This window comes from Hippocampus guttulatus, chromosome 1 (genome assembly GCF_054856545.1).
Source record: "Hippocampus guttulatus isolate MCC_2025c chromosome 1, RoL_Hgut_1.0, whole genome shotgun sequence".
Classification (NCBI taxonomy): domain Eukaryota; kingdom Metazoa; phylum Chordata; class Actinopteri; order Syngnathiformes; family Syngnathidae; genus Hippocampus; species Hippocampus guttulatus.
Genome location: NC_141261.1, coordinates 18,214,749 through 18,229,282, shown reverse-complemented (window position 1 = coordinate 18,229,282; position 14,534 = coordinate 18,214,749). Strand labels below are relative to the sequence as shown.

Here is a 14,534-nt window from a genome sequence, read left to right as displayed (position 1 = left end):
GCTGGAGGTTTGGTGTCTAAGTATAGCCGACAACAAGGAGCGAGAAAAGATTAGAGATGATTATCCTCTGTCACTCTCTCGCTCCCCTTCTCCCTCTTTCTTTTGACATCAGTGACGGGGCACGACAGAGGTAGACTTTCATTTCTAGCCTGCACGCGCACACACACACACACACACACGGACAAACGCACGTGCGCGCACACACACACGCATGCACACGGCACACAGTGAAACAGTAGACGCATCCCCTCTATGCATTTTTAAAAGCTCAGCAGGTGATGGGAACACTTAGGTCAGGACTCTTTGTTCGCAGATAAGCTCGACCAAGTGATCAGGTGAGTCCAAAATTTTTATTTACTGAGGCTAATGATATTTAACAGGTACTGGGAAAGCTTGATTCTCTCAAAACTCTCGAAAGCGTAAGAGCATGACTTAATATTCAGTGTTTGTTAAACAATTTAACAATATTTTGATCTTAATAGTTAGACTGTGATTCAATTTGCTTTGCGAGACGAAGAAGGACATCCAGTCACAACGGATCAGCTGGATTTATCGGAGGAATAGACTTAACCCAAGGGGATGCTCGTTTTATACTTAATCCTGTTTTTCAGCTGCAGTTGCAAAGAAAGGCGATAATACCCTGATGTACTTCATTCTTTAAAAGAGAGGTGACTTTTCTCTGTGTGGAGGCTTATGAGCTGCCACCATGTTGCCATCATCACCTTCACCCCGCATGTGAAAGAACAACCCCCCTGCTTGAGAGCCTCGGTGGTAGACACGTCAGAATGCTGGGAGCCGACGGCGCCAACCAGGAGGGTTCTTGCAAGGCCTTGTGTCGAAACCTGGTGTCCCAGAACGGCCTGCAGAGAGAGACAGCTGATATTTCGCAGTCTGTCCTCTATACCTCCCTGATGGGGCTTCTGCTGGTTGCCGACAATGAGGTGTGTGCCACGCAATAATGCAGACTAAAACAAATCCTCCCTTTGTCCATTTGAGGACTGCATGAGGGTAGGCTAACTTAAATGAGCCTAATCAGAGTCATATTGTATGTCTACCACAGAAAAAAAACAATACAAAACACTTGACATCTGAAGTGAGGTTTAAACTGCAAATATATGTGTGTGTGTGTATATATATATATATACATACCGGTATATATTTACCTACAGTGAAAAACTTTATTTGTTGAATTCAATCAATTTTATTTTGTAATGTGTTTGCACAAAATAAAATAATTTTATTTTATTTTTAAGTGCTTAGGTAGACTACTTAAAACAATAACTAAATTCAACCCACTATATTTTGTTGCATTCAGGAAACAGTGAACTGCTAAAACACTTTGAACTCTGAAACAAGACGCTTGGTTGAAGCTTACTTTCAAATAAAATAGTCACAGTTTATTTGGGTCCTTCTCGTGTTCATGAAATCAAAGTTAGACTTTTCCATCATGGAGCAAAACAACACTGTTGTCTTCTGCCTTCTGTCATCACTTTATCACGTGAAGCATGCGGCCAACCGTCAACTTGAATTAAAAAGGACTATTTCACATAACAATGTAAAACCTACTATTTATTGTTTCTATACAATATTTGCCAAATAATTGCCAATTTGAATATTTATTTTACCTGGTTGATATGATTTTTGCTAAAGATCCTCAGTATCAGCATGTCAGGGCTGTATGACATCAACTTAATTTTTGTACACAATTGTAAGATGTCATCTGTGAGGCGTGAGCGATGTTTGTTTTTATTGTTGGTCATGCCCAGCATTATGTTTTCTTCAGAAACTTTTCTTTCCTTGGATTTACCTATGGTTTGCCAACCCGCAGTCGAATACCTCAGTAAATCTCGGTGCCCGGTGTCAGACAGTGGCGCTTGTGAGACATATTTTGAGTGACAAAATGATTTTTTTGGTTTTTTTTAAAAAATGTTACACGAGCACCATCGTCTTCAAATTTAGGATTCTATTTAAAAAATGAACAGTGTAATGTTTCTTTTCCAAACGTCACAGAGAACCACAGCAGATGAAAGAGCCACGTGCAGCTCCAGAGCCGCAGGTTGCAGTCCTGTGCTGCACATCAACATACACGTGTTTAAGCACCTGTCAGCACTCCTTGGTCTCTAATAGGATGAATGTTTGTCACTGACCTCCTTTTAGACTTTCTTGTTTTGCTAATGAGATCAGGCTAAATCTGTCCAAGCATGCACACAAATAGACGCCCTGATACGCTGCGGTTAATATGCACACAGGTCAAATCATGCAACGCACAGATTAATGTGCTTGCTTCTTATTCTCATCTGGTTTTTGAATTTTTTTTCAGAAGGAGCTCCTCGCATTAGGAAGTGGAAGGGCTGGTCTTAGAAACATCGGCAACACGGTAAGTGAAGAGTTTTCTTCCCAGAGCATTATTTGGGGTCAGCATGGTTACTCTGCTGTCTGGCTGCAGTGTTTCTTGAACGCAATAGTCCAGTGTTTGTCTCACACTCGTGGCCTGCGGGACTACTGCCTCTTAAAGTCCTACAAACATGACAAATTTTCCAAGGAGGAGCCTAGACTCACAGAAGGTAAGTCCTCCAATCATCCATCATTCATTTGCATGGTTACACGCTCCTTTTTACTTATTTTTATTGTCCTTCAATACAAGCTTTCGCTCAGGTATTGTCCGGACTTTGGGATTCAAAAGAAGAGGACACGGTTGTAAATCCAAGACAGTTTTACAATATTTTCAGAGACACTGTGCCTTACTTCAGTGGTTATAGGTAGGAATTCTGTACATGTTGCTTTATTTCTATTTTGACTTTAAACTCTCTTTTACAACGAGGGTTACATTTTCAATGTTCTTTTTTTACCAGTTTATTTAAGCAAAAAGAAGAATTTATATTTGGTGTTGGAGCTAATCATGTTTCGGATCCCTGCACCCCATGTTCCCACAACTCCCATTACAACACACATACACACGCACGCGCGCACACTTTTTAAATTGTATTTATTTATTTATTTTGGGAATTGCAAATTACAGTACAGTATTGCCGATCCAAATTATGTTTTTGTTTGTTTGCTTTGTGTCTTCCTAAGTCAGCAGGATGCTCAGGAGTTTCTCAGGTTTCTTTTAGAAAAGCTACATACTGAAATCAACCGCAAGCCCTACAATCGTCGGCCACTGAAGGACCCCGAGCAAAAATATGCCAGATTTAGGTGAGTGTGTAGGTTCTTCAAAAAGTCATGACTCTTGGATGATTTTCCTTTACCGGTAATTTAAAACCCTCATCAGGATTTCTGAAGAGGCAGCTGCAACATGGAAGAAGCATTTAGACAACGATGACAGCAAGATCGTCGGTAAGAATCACGCTGGCGTCATCTTTTCCTTATTGACACAATTAAGCGACAACGAACTGCCTTGGACCTCCTGACAGATCTGTTCTCGGGCCAGCTGCGCAGCTCGCTACACTGCTCTGTGTGCTCTCACTACTCCAACACATTCGATGTGTTCTGCGACCTGTCGCTGCCCATCCCCAAACGCTGCACGACTGGAGAGGTGACGCTGAAGGAGTGCCTGGATCTCTTCTCTCAGGAGGAGAGACTGGACAAGGAGAATTCACCAGTGAGTTCATGGAGAATTGAAAAGGGATCACTGGACTGACAAGTAATTTGTTCTTTATACTGTGTGTTAGGTATTTTCAGTTAAAATGAATGAAATATATAATACTGCATTAGAGAGCAGAGGTCTCAAACTAACCCTAGAACTAAAATGAGTTTGACACTCATGTGATAGATATTCACATCAACCTTGAAAGCACCACGAATAACAAACGTTACAGAACGAATACGTTTTTAATTTGTAACTCGTGAGGCACTCTCCATGTGAATTGCAACTTTGACCTCTGACCACTCACGTAGCACTATGAGCTATTGTGTATATTTCAATGGTGGCTTTTATAGCTCACTTACTGAATGTGAACGTGAATGTAGGTGTGTGTTGACATAACATGTGACAACCACACCGCTGAGGCATTCCTGCTTATTTCCTAAAGACAAAGCCAGCCCACATTCCACACATGTTATTACAGCCTCCTTTGATAGGAGCTGGACTAAAACCTGGCAAAAATTGTCATACCTGCAATCCCACACCCATTTTGCACAAATATGAACGCAAAGCTGATGAATAACGGAGGGCTTTATACATAGAAGTGAGGAATTTTCTTTGAGCTTGTTTGCAATTTACTCTCAAGTGTTATGTGTTGCAGATGTGCGAGAGGTGTAACAGGCATACAGAAAGCACCAAGCGGTTGTCCATCCAGAGGTTCCCCCACGTTATTGTGATCCGTATCCTCAACCGTACTTCTTATTAATTAGCCTGCTTGCTTACGTGAATGTCATGAGTATGACACTTAACACGCTCAATTAGATCTGAACCGTTTCATGACATCACGGTGGTCGATCAGTAAAAGCACAACCTACGTGTCCTTCCCACTCACCAACCTTGACCTTGGGCCCTACGGACCTATTGACTGTGGTAAGACTTCCATTTATATGGAGGTGAGCTGTGTGTGTGTCACTGTCGTTGAAAGGAAAGAAAAGTACACAAAAATGGTGGCTGTTTGTAAAATATGGGACATCCATCCACCCATTTTCCGAACCGCTGAATCCTCACTAAGGTCGCGGGGGGTGCTGGAGCCTATCCCAGCCGTCTTCGGGCAGTAGGGACAGTCCAACAGATTTTTTTTTGTAATGTATCTGTTAGGATTTGAAAGAATCATCTTTGTGTCTCTGTATGTCCCTAAAGGAGCAGTGTTGTATGATTTATATGCAATATGTAACCACGTGGGGACTGTCAACATGGGTCACTACACAGCCTGTTGTTCAGATGAGAATGGATGGTGTTACTACAATGACTCCAGGTGAGACTGCAAAACATTTTCTTCTATGCAATGTTCTACCCATTTACAGAGCTGCAATGTATTTTTATTTATCATCACCATCTTGCATGCATGCACATTTTGCCCAAAACTGGAGCAGCTTCTTTCTCATGATTAATCACTGTCCACCCACAGTGTGTCAGCGATTTCTGAGACGCAGCTTCAGACCAATCAAGCCTACGTGTTATTCTATCAGCGCAGTAACAACGCCATCACTACAAGGAAATAGACCCCGGAAAGCCAGTCAGAGACATTTTTACCGTCAAGGACCACGGAAACCAATGCGGTACAGCCATGCTCGCATTCATCAACTTTTCAATCCCAAGAAAATGTGCACTCTAAGAGGCAGATTAGATAAATCGGGACCACAATGTGTGTGTGTGTGTGGGGGGGGGGGCATTGTGAAGAAATGATTTTGTCAAGGAGAAGAATCTGAAGAGAGTGGGGGATAAAACAGCTGCTTTTCCTTCAGAGTATTTATGCCCAAATTGTGAGGCCTGCATGTGAACATTGAAGCAAAGCTCACATGATTGACAAGATTCATCCTGGATAAGATCTAGTACCTCTGCTCAAGATCTCAAGGACATGGAACTATCATACAATCATGGTATTTCCATTCATCCATTATCTGAACAGTATTATCCTCATGAGGGTTACGTGCGTGCTGGAGCCTATCACAGCTGTCACCCGGCAGTAGGCAGGGTACACCCTGAACCGTTTGTCAGCCAATTGAAAGTGTCCAAAAAGGAACACGTGTCAAATCTTATTCAGGCAAATCATCATAATCCACATGCTCAATTCAAAACTATCGATTCTGCACTTAAGACCCGTCAGCCTATATGCATATATCATCCCCTAAAATGTGCAATAGATTTTTGCAGTTTTTCACTGACAAGATTGATACAGCTAGCGCTCCTGTTGCGAATGCCAGATTTGACCCCTCTGCCTACGTTCTTTGTTCTACAGTGTGGGATTCCTTTGAAGCGGTTTCTTTCACTTTTTTGGAGGATGAGATTTGCCAAATTAAGCCATCCGGCTGCCCTTCTGACTCAATTCTATAAGGAGGTTTTCCTCAGTATTGGTCAATTTGTTTCAGTAGTCTGTCTTCTGGTGTCGTCCTCCAACATTCTAAACATGCTGTAGTGCAACACCTGCTGAAGAAACCTGGCCTTGATCAAGATGGGATGACTAATTTTAGACCAATTTCCAGGCTACCTTTTATTTCAAAAATTCTGGAAAAAGTGGTACACACAGTAAAACTCTTTCTTGGATAAGCAAACTGTCATGGAGATTTTCCAGTCAGCTTTCAAGATGATGCATAGCACAGTCAGCCCTGTTACGAGTTTTTGATGATATCCTCTGGGCAAATGAGACCAGACATACATGTGTCTCATTTTGTTGAATCTAACTGTAGCAATCGGTACAGTGGACCCCAGTATTCTGCTGGCTCGTTTTCAGGACCAGGTGGGCATTAGAGTTGTTAATATCCTATTTGACTGACAGGACTTTTTGTGTTTCAATTAACCTAGGTTGCTCTGAGTCCTGTACTGCCCCTCTGTCGTATGGTGTTCCACAGTGTTCTATTTTGGGGCACTCGCTCTTTTCACTGTATTTGCTGGCTTTAGGTTCCATCCAAAGAAAACATGGTATTTCCTTCCACTGCTATGGGGATGACCGACAGATCTATGTCCTGCTGAGCAAGAAGAATGCGTTGTCCTTCAGACCACTTTTGCCCTGTCTAGAGGAAATTAAAGCGTGGATGGATCTCACTGAATTTCTTAAATTTCAATGAAAAGAAAACAGAAGTTACGGTGTTTGGTCCCTTGTATATACCACCCTGCTGACCTGGGCCCCCTAGAGTCTTATATAAAGCCAACTGTCTCGAACTTGGCTTTTAAATCGGAGGGGCAATTAGGTGCTGATGTTAAATCCAGCTTCTTTCATTTTAGGCAGCTGGCAAAGGTAAAGCCATTCATTCCTTTCCCAGCAGCAGTGAAACGGTGATCCTTTATCACATCTTGGCTACATGATTGTAATGCACTTTTTTGGAATCAGGCAGTCCTCCCTCAAGCGTCTCCATTTGGTCCAAAATGCTGTTGCTCACCTCCTAACTGGAGCTTCTAAGAAGGAGCGCATAACCCCAATTCTGGCTTTCCTTCACTGGCTCCCAGTGTATTTTCGACCCCATTTTAAGATACTTCTATTTGTTTGCAAATCTTTAAATTGCCTCACCACAGCTTATCTCTCTGAGCTCTTCCACCCCTGCGCACCTGTCTGATGCCTCAGGTCTGCGGACCAGACGCTACTGGAGGTGCCGAGGACTAAGTGCAACCTCAGAGAGGATCGAGGCTTTTCTGTTGCCAGTCCTTCCCTCTGGAATGACCTGCCATTAAATGTTAGGCTATCCCCCTCCCTGTCCATTTTTAAAACTCATTTGAAGACACATCTTTTTTCCTTGACTTTCAACCCAACAGGAGACTGACAATGTTCTGTTGATCTCTGGCATTTTCTGTATATTTGTTAGTATCATTAATTTGTGAGTTAATTTACGGTTTTCAACTTCTTTTGTTGTTGTATTATTGTTGTTTTATGTTATTTGGAAAGTGCTTTGTTACAGCTGCAGCTGTAGTGAAATGCATTGCATAAATAATGTTGTGTTGTACTGTATAGTATTGTATTGTATGAAAACTCCACACAGGAAGGCCGGGGCCCAAAATCAAACCCATGACCTCTGCACTGTGAGGCGGACATACTAACCAGTCGCCCACCGTGCCGCCCAATCGTGTCATAATATTATATTATTTTGTTTCCAATCTTTGTGCCACCATTCTGTGGAAGTGGGTGTAAATAGACAAAAGGAATAAAGGTCTACTTTTTAAAAAAATGTTTTCAAGCGAATGCACATCGATTGACTTTTTTTGTGCTGATCGTATGTTATGTCATTGGTAGATAGCAACCAAACTCAGCTGACTCTTGGCAGGTTGAACCATGGACTGTTAGCACGTAAAGAACCCAAACAACCATTGACACTCACATTCATACGGACTGTATGTACAAAATGGAGTCTTCAGTGAAGCTAACGTGAAAGTTTTTGGTATATGTGAAGTGTTTAGTACTTGGAAAATACGCTGACAAGCATGGGGGCTGCACAATTTCAATTTCACTTCTGGCCCAATCACTTCAATGTCATAAATTGAAAGTAACGATTGAAGTGTTCAAATAAGTGAATGGGATGCAGGAGGAAATCAGGATGCCGAGAATACTCATACAAGCATGGGGAGTAAATAGTATTGGATCAAGAGTTTCTGCCAAAACTCGACGCAGAAAGGCTAGAGATTCAAAGCATGATCTTTTTGACTGTGACTTTTCACATGCAAACCTGGACAAAAATAGTTTTGAACACGTTTTTTACAAATGGCACAATATTGATGTTTTATTTTGGTGACCAAATAAATTTTCGTAGCCTTGTGTTCAACTGTTTGTAATATCTGCTTCACAGTTCTGAGATCTAGGGTTCAAATCTGAGCTCCGCTTACCTCTTGAGTTGTATGTTCTCCCTGTGCTTGTGTGTATTTTCTCTAAGATACTCTGGTTATTCTCACATTCCAAAAACATCCATGTTAGGTTCATTGAAGACTGTTAATTGTGTATACATGCTCAGCAAATGGCTGATGACCACTTGTGGGTGCTGCGTCTCTCGCGAAATGTCTGCTGGGATAGACGTCCAATTCACCCACAACCCTAATGAGGACAAGCGGCATTGTAGATCAACTTTCACTGTAACAGCTGTATTCACATGAATCGATCCATTTCCTACCATTTATCCCTGAAACTTATCCAACCATCCACCGTACTGTGCATTCTTCGTCTCGTTTCGACGCTATGTAGTCCTTCTACATAGTTTCTAACAGTGTTCAGGCTGAGAGGCCACCTTACTGAAATGCCTTGTGTCACAGGCCACATTCATGAGATGTGTGGCAGGAACAAAACAGTAACAACAAAACATGCAGTTAGATGCAAGAATTTCAAAGTGTTATACTAGTGTATTTAAGTGACATTTTTGCCATGTTCATGAAAACTGTGCTTCCAATAATAATAATGACAATAATAAGGGCAGCATGATTGTCGACTGGTTGGCACGTCTGCCTCACGGTGCAGAGGTTATGGGTTCGATTCCGGCATTCCTGTGTGAAGTTTGCATGTTCTCCCTGTGCCTACGTGGGTTTTCTCCAGGTATTTCGGTTTCCTCCCACATTACAAAAACACGCATGGTAGGTTAACTGAACATTCTAAATTGTCCGTAGGTGTAATAATAATAATTATGATTATGATTATGATTGATGATTCCCGTTAACATCACAGCTGCATGATGTCATGGCGTAATCAAATGGTACACGGTACCCACGATGATTTAAATTTCAGTATAATCTACATGGTCTGACAGTCCTAATTCCCTTGAGGGAAAGTATAACCACAGAAGAAAAAAATCACCCGAAAATTTTGGACAACCTTCTTCCTGAAAAGTGACGTTTTACGCGCATGCGCTTGAATGATGGGCGGAGTCAACGATTCGGTCAGGAAGAGGAGGAAAGGCGGACGCAGAAACATCAAGCGGTAACTCTTTCCAGCGACAGCTTACAAACTTTACACGAGTCTCTTGTACTGACTACAAGTACAACGATGAGGTTTCGTTTTATGTTCACCTCATGTCAGAACGTATACGATGAATGCCGAATATGTATACATCTACCATCGAAGCATTAGCCTCACTGCTTGCTAACGTTAGCGGGATTAACAGGCCCAGGCTACAGTACACTTCAAGAAAGGAACGCCGTACGGAAATACTTCGAATTCTGCGTCTACTCTTCTCCGTGAACCTCCGGATTGTCGAAGAAACCGTCCTTGTGAATCCGAAAGTCGTTTTGGCACCCCCGGCCAATTAAAAAAAAAAGTGGTCCAAAGTTGTCTGTCAACACAACAGATGGGTTTCGGTTGGAAATTGTACGATGGTGGCCTTGTATTTTTCAAAACATTGTCTTTTGCGTGATAATAGCTATGAGGATCACACTGTGGCTTGGCCGAATACCATGATTACAGACACGGAAGATGTTTTTGGGACGTTTCGCTTCCGTCACATACTAGACAACATATTACCGCACCTGCGCAAAGTGACTGTCCAATTTTCAAGCAGTGTCATTATTGTACCATGACAACAACAATAACAACAAAACATAATTTTGACGAACCACTTTTCTGCTATGTCCACTTACATTGCATCATGCAGTCCTGCGTGCACTTTCTCATACTTTACTGCAGTGCTCCATATAACAGCGCTTAGAGGATTGAAACTGACAACAAAACAACCCCCGCACCTAACAGTGTTGTAAAATCCTTCCTGTAGATGGCTGCTATCAGGAAAAAGTTGGTCATAGTTGGAGATGGAGCATGTGGAAAGACCTGTCTGCTCATTGTCTTCAGTAAGGACCAGTTCCCAGAGGTCTATGTCCCCACAGTGTTTGAAAACTATGTGGCTGACATTGAAGTGGATGGCAAACAGGTGAGACATTGACTTTAATATCTGGAGCACCAAATATATACTGTATTTTGAGAGGATGAAAAAAAATAGTTTGGGGTAGCACATCTGCCACATAGTTCTAAGGTTCAGCATTTGAACATCTGCTGCGGCTTAGCTAGGAGAGTTTTTTCCAGTTCCAAATTTGTTAATGCTTGCAAGGTAATTGAAGGCCCTATATTGTCCACAGGTGTGAGTCTGAAGGGTTGTTTGTTTATGTATGCACCCTGCAATTAGCTGACCAACAGTCCAATGCTCTACCTCCCGCCCAATGTTGGCTAGAATAGGCTCCAGCTCACTTGGCTCTCTCGTGAAGTTGAGGCAACCAAAAATGTACAGATGGATTGCCTACATACTTTACACACACCCCCAGACTGTTCCTACCCCCCATTCTTCCTTGCAGACTCACTAGCAAATAATTGTTGCTTAGCATTCCTGGTAAATTGTCGCATTAGAGGTCTAACAGTGGAGTTTAGGTTCATTTGCTTGTCCCTCACAGACATTTCCATGTCCAAAGTGCATGTTCACAAAGGCAAAGCAGGTTGTCCGAAGAGTAAAATCAGATGCATGGTGACATCAGTCTTGGATTTAAACTTCACACTGTGGTCGCTTCTTGCGGTGCTCAGCCTCTGTTTTACCTTTGTTACTACTTTGGAAGCTGTCAAATTTCCAGATAGAGGAGTTCAACACTCCCATCTTGCAGTGGATTCTTTGAGTACATTGTTTAAGGAAAAGCAATGTTGTGCATCGTTCTGTAACTAATTTTCATGAGTGACAACTGGCCTTTAATTTTGATGCAAATCGAAATTAAAATTGCAGGGCAACATTTTTGCATAGCAGATGTAACAGCCAATCAAAAACACTCAGTCTTATCACATGAGCTTTCAACACAAAAATGAGATGAGATGCAGCTGGCCACAGTTAAGCCTTACCAAAACCATATATACAATATATTTATCGATATTTTCTTTCATACAAATGCGTCATTATAATTTCATATGTTCCCGAAGCGAAAAAGTTAAGCGTGTAGAGTCCCTGTCACCGAAATTGGCCAAAGCCATTGCCAAGAGCCTCTTGAATAGCCACTCTCTTGCCTTTATTTATGGGCCGTTTCTCCTCTTTAAGGTACAGCAAACGGAGCAAACCGCTTCTTCGTTGAATATCACACCATTTGTTTGTAGTTCAAGTAAAAATAGAAAGTGGTGGAACCTCAAAATGTATCCCAATAAGAACAACATGCAATTTTCCCCTTGCAGCGAACTAGTCATGTGTGGGATGGTCAGTCGCTGACCATATTCTTTTTTTGCGATTGTCCAGCTCAGTTGTGTTTGGCCCTGTTGTTTGGCATACAGTGGGCTGTCGATTTTAAAGATACGAGTGTGCTTTTCCATCATTACAGAAGTTGGATTCACTGTACCTCTCGAAAACTGTGTCCAACTTCGTAGCCTGCATATTTCACCCTTTCCAGGCTGGGTCATGGACCAAGTTATCTCATGTGGCCTTCAAATTCGGCCTTTGGAGCGTGAATTTGGACACAACCTCTGTTTTCAGATGTTCATCTTGTTTCATTTTCATTTCAGGTAGAACTAGCACTTTGGGATACAGCGGGGCAAGAGGATTACGACCGACTGAGGCCTCTCTCCTACCCTGACACAGATGTTATTCTCATGTGTTTCTCTGTCGACAGTCCGGACAGTTTAGGTACTACTGTTTGCTCAACACTTGCATCCTGATCCATTACCAGATTCTTACAACGTAAATTGCTGATGGCTGTTCATTTCCCGGCAGAGAACATTCCAGAAAAGTGGACACCAGAAGTGAAGCATTTCTGCCCGAATGTACCCATTATCCTTGTGGGTAATAAAAAAGATCTGCGCAATGACGAGCACACCAGACGGGAGCTTGCAAAAATGAAACAGGTGAAGGATTATCATTATTATTATTTTTTTGTTTATTTTGGGGTAGTGGTTATTGTCGACATCATCTTTTACAGGAGCCAGTTAGATGTGACGATGGCAAGGAAATGGCAAACCGCATCAGTGCCTGCGGCTACCAGGAGTGCTCTGCCAAAACCAAAGATGGTGTGCGGGAAGTCTTTGAGATGGCAACTCGAGCTGCGTTGCAGGCCAAGAAACGTGGCAAGAAGTCCATCTGCCTTCTGCTATAGGCAGTGGCACAACAGAAAGTCACCCTTTAAGTGCGGATGCAGAGCTTGCATTGAGAATTTGATGTTGGGGAGGGCCCAAAATAAAACTTGTTCGGACACAATTTCTGATCGCACATCAGCAATCTTAGGCAGATTAAATGTAAATTGATAGACCTTGAAGCTTTGGTCCCTGGCCTGTATATACCGTTTAACTTGGCTCTAATGAGAACCTTTGAGAGGTCAGATGACCGATGGGGAGGGAGGGAGGGCTTAAGTACATTAATCGAGGGGTTAAAATGTGCCATGATAGGAATGAAGACAGAAAAAGGTCTTGATGGAGACGTTTGTCAGGTCAAATAAGTGATATACAAAAGGTTTTGAGTAAAGACCGTGCCCAAGTCTTTTTAATGATAGTGTCACCTCCACATAGTGCCTTGAGAGCAGCAGTAGGCCCGCGTAAGCTTAGAGGAAAACGTTTACTACTTGGATGAGGTGTCATTTCTCATTTGTAGTGTAGTGTTTTATCTCTGTTGTTGTTTGCCTATGTTCTGACTCGGGCGCTATGCAGGGGATGCCGATACCAGATTGTATGAGAGAGACCCCCCCACCACCACCTATCCCCCTAAAAACATAACTATACAGTAGTGTATTGAGTGTGTGGCAAATATGGTGCTTCATTTTCTCCAGTGCAGGTCTGCATGCAGTGAATGTGTGTACATTGTTCTGTTGTCTATGACATACTAGTGCATGGAAAGGTATTCTGTGACACTGACCGAAACCCCGTATTTCCATGCCAAAGTTACTCCTGAAAGCCATATTTTGTGGCTGCAGCCGGTAAAGGAATTAACAGCCTCTCAAGAGGGATATTCAAACCTCTATGTGATGAACGACCATATGTAAGTGGAGGTGCAATCAGGTTAAGGAGCTTGTGAATTTTAGGACCTTTGTGTGTACACACACTTAAGATTTGATTTTATTAATCAGTGGTTAAAATCATGAGTGGTGTGGTTGATAAATCGAATATTATTTCTAATACATCAGTTTATTACAATAAATGTAAAGATTTACTGTATGTCTCGCAAGGCCTTGTAAGGACATTTTAAAGATGCGTTTACTTTTGACTTCAGAATTCTGTGATTGTCACTCTTCTTTTTAGACGTTTTAATATTAACTCTTATTTTCTTTGTTTTATTTCTCAATTAATCGTGCTATTATATGTTTAGCTCATACCCGATAAGCATAGTGCCATTTAATTCATTGAAGGGGTCAAGCTTGGGGTGCGAGGTTTTGGAAGGGTGGGTTATCAGATATTTGTCATTTGTTTTTGAACTGCGACTGCTTGGAATATTTTGTTTCCTCAAATAAAGCTGGTATTGGGGTTTTCTGTTTGATGTGCATGTTCTTAAAAGCAATCCATGGCATTTGGCATTTTTACAGCTTGTATTCTAATACCTGTAGTTGGGTGGACCAGTGGTTAGCGCATCGACCTCACAGTGCAGAGGCACCGGGTTCAATTCCATCTCCGACCTACCTGTGTGGAGTGTGCATGTTCTCTCCGGGTACTCCGGTTTCCTTCCATATTCCAAAAACGTGTGGTAGGCTGATTGAACACTCCAAATTATACCTAGGTGTGAGCGCGGATGTTCGTCTCTGTGTGCCCACTAATATAGACAACAAAGAATTTACTGTTGGGGTTTTCCTAGATCTAAAAAAAGCTTTTGACACAATAGATCACAGTATATTATTGAAAAAACTAGAAAGATATGGCACTAGAGGTGTAGCTTATAAATGGATAAAAAGTTATTTAGAAAACAGATATCAGTACGTGCAACTCAACAATAAAAAAACAAATCAACTAAAAATCACTCACGGAGTTCCTCAGGGGTCAGTGCTTGGTCCA

The 14,534-nt window shown here is 42.0% G+C and overlaps 2 protein-coding genes across 8 annotated transcripts; both read left to right on the top strand.

Annotated features, from left to right (window-relative positions):
- The first annotated feature begins 31 nt into the window (after positions 1-31).
- On the top strand, positions 32-8,545 carry usp21 (ubiquitin specific peptidase 21). Of its 7 annotated transcripts, none has more exons than XM_086115927.1 (11): positions 32-335; positions 690-941; positions 2,321-2,564; positions 2,645-2,759; positions 3,076-3,195; positions 3,272-3,336; positions 3,414-3,601; positions 4,230-4,323; positions 4,406-4,513; positions 4,784-4,898; positions 5,052-8,545. In XM_086115927.1, exons 2-11 carry the CDS (start codon positions 786-788, stop codon positions 5,143-5,145), a joined length of 1,299 nt encoding a protein of 432 aa, XP_085972053.1. In that variant the 5' UTR covers positions 32-335; positions 690-785; the 3' UTR covers positions 5,146-8,545. The 7 variants fall into 7 exon arrangements, with proteins under 7 accessions (XP_085972053.1, XP_085972044.1, XP_085972036.1 ...); XM_086115918.1 differs by having other exon boundaries at positions 33-335; positions 665-941; XM_086115910.1 differs by having other exon boundaries at positions 33-335; positions 612-941.
- Positions 8,546-9,406: 861 nt separating this feature from the next.
- On the top strand, positions 9,407-14,015 carry LOC147210747 (rho-related GTP-binding protein RhoA-C-like). The gene is made up of 5 exons (XM_086115974.1): positions 9,407-9,530; positions 10,318-10,473; positions 12,069-12,189; positions 12,277-12,407; positions 12,482-14,015. The coding sequence occupies exons 1-5, from the start codon at positions 9,456-9,458 to the stop codon at positions 12,653-12,655; spliced, it is 657 nt and encodes a 218-aa protein (XP_085972100.1). The 5' UTR covers positions 9,407-9,455; the 3' UTR covers positions 12,656-14,015.
- Positions 14,016-14,534: the final 519 nt, after the last annotated feature.

What these genes read in the sequence shown, in the direction of transcription:
- LOC147210747 (XM_086115974.1), top strand. Translation starts at nt 9,456, where the DNA reads ATGCGCTTGAATGATGGGCGGAGTCAACGATTCGGTCAGGAAGAGGAG. An exon ending in TTGAAGTGGATGGCAAACAG is followed by an intron (nt 10,474 to 12,068) that starts GTGAGACATTGA and finishes TTTTCATTTCAG; the next exon opens with GTAGAACTAGCACTTTGGGA. An exon ending in AGCTTGCAAAAATGAAACAG is followed by an intron (nt 12,408 to 12,481) that starts GTGAAGGATTAT and finishes CATCTTTTACAG; the next exon opens with GAGCCAGTTAGATGTGACGA.
- usp21 (XM_086115927.1), top strand. Translation starts at nt 786, where the DNA reads ATGCTGGGAGCCGACGGCGCCAACCAGGAGGGTTCTTGCAAGGCCTTG. An exon ending in CCTTACTTCAGTGGTTATAG is followed by an intron (nt 2,760 to 3,075) that starts GTAGGAATTCTG and finishes TGTCTTCCTAAG; the next exon opens with TCAGCAGGATGCTCAGGAGT. An exon ending in CTACGGACCTATTGACTGTG is followed by an intron (nt 4,514 to 4,783) that starts GTAAGACTTCCA and finishes ATGTCCCTAAAG; the next exon opens with GAGCAGTGTTGTATGATTTA.